Here is a 5342-nt window from a genome sequence, read left to right on the forward strand (position 1 = left end):
TGTTGTTGCGCTCGTGTTTCTGTACGGACCGTGGAGACTGCAGCACCGCCGGAAGCTCATTCCACGCTGCGATTCGCGAGACGCCACAATAAACGAGAATTACACGAGACGCTAATAATGTCTGACAACGAAGACAAGTGAGTTCCCAGCGCGTCTGTTAGAGTGTTTGTGAGTGTGAGCACAACACGACGAGCTCCTCGCACACCTGTAACGCTAGCGTGTGTTGTTGTCGCTCAGCTTCGACGACGGAGACTTCGACGATGCGGAAGACGAGGAGCCTCTGGATGACCTGGAGAACGCGGAGGAGGTACTGAGTTCATGTGTCTTTAATGAAAATAGTGTCGTTTGTATAGTGTTTCCATTCAGAATCTCAATGCCACTTGTGTTGGTTAAGTGCATGTTATAGAGTCGTTAAAAATGTTCCTTTGTTGACATGATATTAATGACTAATGAAGGTTTGTGTTACTCGAAACTAAAGCCGGGCTCACACTACAGGGGTTTTAAATCCTAGCCGGTAATGAAGTCTGGCTGCAGCACACACACACACACAAGGAGAATCTCTGCAGGCTATCTTCCCTCAAATCTTACACATGCACACACTACACGATCTGAACATCGCACACGACAAGATGTTAAGACTATTACGCCAGGCGCACGCAGCAGATCCTCTGTGATGTTTACATATGTTAGCTAGCCTGCTTCATGTGGCTTTCTCTTTTACCAGCTGCATTATTATTATGGTGGTGGTCAGTATGTTAAAGGTACAAAACAGATATTAATAGCAGTGTGCATTGTTGAATTTACTGGTTTACAATCAAATTTTCTTGTTTGTAAATTACAGTTTTATACTGTAACATTTACCGTTTTTGGCCGTAAATGTGTTTACAGTTTTTCTGTATTTTTTACAAAATTATTCTGGCAACCACAGCTGCCAAAATTATTTTGTAAAAACTACAGAATTTTTTTTTTTTTACAGTGTACTATAAAACATCAAGAAGCAGTTTCCTCCGTCTCCGTATCCAGTGGAGCCGCACAGCAGCTGTTTTGCGCTCGCGCACTGGCTATTGTGAAAGTACTGGCGTAATCATATAGCCGTCATCATCCCGATTTCAATCCTAAATATCGAACATGTTTGATATGATCGGGGCGGCCCTGATGTGTGTGCGAGCCGATCGGGAGGTGCAAGATTCGATCCGTGAACGCCTCACATTACCAGATAATCCGCGCCGAACATCGGGACCGATCGAGGGACTCTACAAGATTTTTGCTCAGATTATCGGGAGGGTGATATCGGGGCTAAAAATCCTGTGTGAGCCAGGCTTTAGTGACATCTGGAATGTATTTGTAATGAAAGTCATATAGGCCTAGTTTCTGTTGTATTTCAGCTCATAATCTCAATTACGGTTTGATTGTTGAAGTGCATCAGTGTCGGACTCTCCTGACACAGTCTTATCTGTGTGTGTGCGTGCGTCTCTCTCTGTGTGTGTGTGTGTGTGTGTGTGTGCATCTGTGTGTGTGTGTGCGCGCGCGTCTCTGTGTGTGTGTGTCTCTGTGTGTGTGTGTGTGTGCGTGTGTGTGTGTGTGTGCGTCTCTCTCTGTGTGTGTGTGTGTGTGTCTCTGTGCATGCCCGCGTCTGTGTCTTTGTGTGCGTGTCTCTGCGTGCACGTCTGTGCGTGCACGTCTCTGTGTCTCTGTGCGTGCGTGTCTCTGTGCGCACGTCTGTGTGTCTCTGTGCGTGCGCGTCTCTGTGCGCGCGTCTGTGTGTCTCTGTTTGCGCGCGTCTCTGTGCGCGCGTCTGTGTGTCTCTGTGCGTACGTGTCTCTGCGCGCATCTGTGTGTCTCTGTTTGCACGCGTCTCTGTGCGCGTGTCTGTGTCTCTGTGTGCACGCGTCTGTCTCTGTTTGCGCGCGTCTCTGTGCGCTCGTCTGTGTGTCTCTGTGTGTTCGTCTGTGTGTCTCTGTGTGTACGCGTCTGTGCGCTCGTCTGTGTGTCTCTGTGCGTACGCGTCTCTGTGCGCGCGTCTGTGTCTCTGTGTGCGCGCGTCTGTCTCTGTTTGCGCGCGTCTCTGTGCGCTCGTCTGTGTGTCTCTGTGTGTTCGTCTGTGTGTCTCTGTGTGTACGCGTCTGTGCGCTCGTCTGTGTGTCTCTGTGCGTACGCGTCTCTGTGCGCGCGTCTGTGTCTCTGTGCGTGCATCTGTGTCTCTGTGTGTGCATCTGTGTCTCTGTGTGCGCGTCTGTGCGTGCATCTGTGTCTCTGTGCGTGCGTGTCTGTGTGCGCGCATCTGTGTCTCTGTGTGTGCGCGTCTGTGTGCGCGTCTCTGTGTGTGTGTCTCTGTGTGTGTGTGTGCGCGCGTCTGTGTGTCTCTGTTTGCGCGCGTCTGTGTGCACGCGTCTGTCTCTGTTTGCGCGCGTCTCTGTGTGCTCGTCTGTGTGTGTGTATTTGGTGTAATGAAATGTGTTTATGCGGTTTAAGGTTAAGTATTGTTTCTCCTCTATGCCCCGCCGTGTCTCTGTTTGCGCGCGTCTGTGTGCACGCGTCTGTCTCTGTTTGCGCGCGTCTCTGTGTGCTCGTCTGTGTGTCTCTGTGTGTACGCGTCTGTGCGCTCGTCTGTGTGTCTCTGTGCGTACGCGTCTCTGTGCGCGCGCCTGTGTCTCTGTTTGCGCGCGTCTCTGTGCGTGCATCTGTGTCTCTGTGTGTGCATCTGTGTCTCTGTGTGCGCGTCTGTGCGTGCATCTGTGTCTCTGTGCGTGCGCGTCTGTGTGCGCGCATCTGTGTCTCTGTGCGTGCGCGTCTCTGTGTGCGCGTCTCTGTGTGTGTGTCTCTGTGTGCACGCGTCTCTGTGTGTGCGTGTGTGTGTGTGTGTGTGTGTGCGCGCGTCTGTGTGTCTCTGTTTGCGCGCGTCTCTGTGCGCGCATCTGTGTGTCTCTGTTTGCGTGCGTCTCTGTGCGCGTGTCTGTGTCTCTGTGTGCGCGCGTCTGTGTGTACGCGTCTGTCTGTTTGCGCGCTCGTCTGTGTGTCTCTGTGTGTACGCGTCTGTGCGCTCGTCTGTGTGTCTCTGTGCGTACGCGTCTCTGTGCGCGCGTCTGTTTCTCTGTTTGCGCGCGTCTCTGTGCGTGCGTCTGTGTCTCTGTGCGTGCATCTGTGTCTCTGTGTGCGCGTCTGTGCGTGCATCTGTGTCTCTGTGCGTGCGCGTCTGTGTGCGCGCATCTGTGTCTCTGTGCGTGCACGTCTCTGTGTGCACGTCTCTGTGTGCACGCGTCTCTGGGTGTGCGTGTGTGCGTGTGCGTGTGTGCAGGAGGATCAGGAGAACGTTCAGATCCTGCCGGCGGGTGAAGGACAGCAGGCCAATCAGAAGAGAATCACCACTCCTTACATGACCAAATACGAGCGCGCGCGAGTGCTGGGAACACGAGCGCTGCAGATCGCGTGAGTGACCTCTGACCCTTGACACCCAACATATACTTCAGTTTTGATGTGTGAACTAGTCAATGTGTTGCATAGCCTTTCAGAGTAAACTCCATTTGGTGGCGTGTGTGAATGCAGGTGAAAGATTAATCTTTGGCCAATATCTGCGCTATTTATCTTCTGAATTTACGAGTGCTAAAAATATCTTGCGATCTTCTCAACTAGAGTTCATTCGTCTCTGAGTCGCCTCATGAGCATCTGTTGCGTCTCCAGCAGCTAGTGTGTGTGTTTGTTTGTTGTTCTGTCTCCTGTTTGTTTTCCGTGTCGTCACCTTACGATGCTGAGGGTGAAATCTACATCACACACTGTACACACCCTACCATACACAGAAGTATTATTTTAGCATTATTAATATATTGTTACCTTATTTATTAATATTTTGAGTTTTATTTCAGATTTTTTGTTTGTCATTTTGTTGTGTGCTTTTGTCATTTTTGTTAGTTTTTGTTAAATGTTTCCTTTTTTTAGTATCAGTCATGGTAGTACTTAATTTAAAGGGGTCATATGATGTTGCTAAAAATAACATTATTTTGTGTATTTGGTGTAATGAAATGTGTTTATGCGGTTTAAGGTTAAAAACATTATTTTCCACATACTGTACATTATTGTTTCTCCTCTATGCCCCGCCTTTCTGAAACACGTAGATTTTTACAAAGCTCATCGTTCTGAAAAGCGAGGTGTGCTCTGATTGGCCAGCTATCCAGTGCGCTGTGATTGGCCGAATACCTCAAGCGTGTGACGGAAATGTTACGCCCCTCACCATACTGTGATGCCGTGTCCGGCCGGAGCGACGAGACAAAAACATGAAAACCCATTATAAACGAGGCATTTGTTGCATCCAGTGGGGACATAATTATGTATTATAATGACTTATACTGTCTCTCTATGCGTTGCATCACGCCGCGTAAACATAAAACCATGTCTGCATTTGTGATCGGAGAAATGACAAACAATAAGTGCTACTCTACACTGCTCAAAAAACTCGCTTTAAATATAAAAAATATAAAAACTTTTTAAATATAAAAACGTACTTACGGTCTGTGAGTCAGAACAGCTGGCATTGTAGTCTACTCTCCCAGGATCAGGAAACAGTCCTCCATAAAATGTGCTGCACACATCTGAATATTTGGGTTGAAGTGTTCTGGAACAGTGTTGTAAATACAACTTGACCACTGATTTCTAGTCGTGTCCTCTTTTGGAAGACCAAACAAAGTTTCGCTTTCACAATGAAACACAGCGTCAACCACATATGACCCCTTTAAATTCAGATGCAAAGTTGCTGCAAAGACAGCATTTCTAATTTCCATTTAGTTTGCTTTTCATCTGATATTTACATTTTATTTCAGTCTTATTTCAATTAACAATTTTTTAAATAGTTTTTTTTTTAAACCATAAAAACATCAGTATAAATAAAAGCCAGTCAATTGTATTTGTATAGCACTTTTTACAAGAAACATTTGTTTGGAAGCAGCTTTATATTTGTGTTTTATTTAAATGCTCATAATGCTGCATTACTCATCAGCGACATCACTTCCTGTGTGACAGGATGTGTGCACCGGTGATGGTGGAACTGGAAGGAGAGACGGATCCACTGCAGATCGCCATGAAAGAACTCAAGTATGACAAAAACATGTTATTACATTATTGCAGCACTGACACAGTCTCAGGATTTGTATTTTTGTGTGTGTGGTGTGTTTTAATGTTATGTGTGTGTGTGTATGTGGTGTGTGTTGATCAGGAGCAGGAAGATCCCCATCATCATTCGTCGGTATCTGCCGGATGGGAGTTATGAGGACTGGGGCTGCGACGAGCTCATCATTACTGACTGAGAATTTCACTCACTCACTCACTCACTCACTCACTCTCTCTCTCTCTCT

At 47.3% G+C, this 5342-nt stretch overlaps 1 protein-coding gene across 3 annotated transcripts in view; it reads left to right on the forward strand.

The window, feature by feature from the left end:
• Window positions 1-5342, forward strand: part of polr2f (RNA polymerase II, I and III subunit F) — a 6019-nt gene continuing 677 nt past the window's right edge. For 2 of the 3 annotated variants that reach the window (XM_016245576.1, XM_016245578.1), the window contains exons 1-5: window positions 1-137; window positions 238-307; window positions 3296-3426; window positions 5011-5082; window positions 5204-5298. In XM_016245576.1, the coding sequence (XP_016101062.1) occupies window positions 118-137; window positions 238-307; window positions 3296-3426; window positions 5011-5082; window positions 5204-5294 (384 nt within the window). In that variant the 5' untranslated portion in view covers window positions 1-117 and the 3' untranslated portion in view covers window positions 5295-5298. Of the gene's footprint in view, window positions 138-237; window positions 308-3295; window positions 3427-5010; window positions 5083-5203 lie in introns of all 3 variants that reach the window. The other variant, XM_016245577.1, reaches the window with a different exon arrangement.

Source organism: Sinocyclocheilus grahami, unplaced genomic scaffold, assembly GCF_001515645.1.
Source record: "Sinocyclocheilus grahami isolate Dianchi unplaced genomic scaffold, SAMN03320097.WGS_v1.1 scaffold760.1, whole genome shotgun sequence".
Taxonomy (NCBI): Eukaryota; Metazoa; Chordata; class Actinopteri; order Cypriniformes; family Cyprinidae; genus Sinocyclocheilus; species Sinocyclocheilus grahami.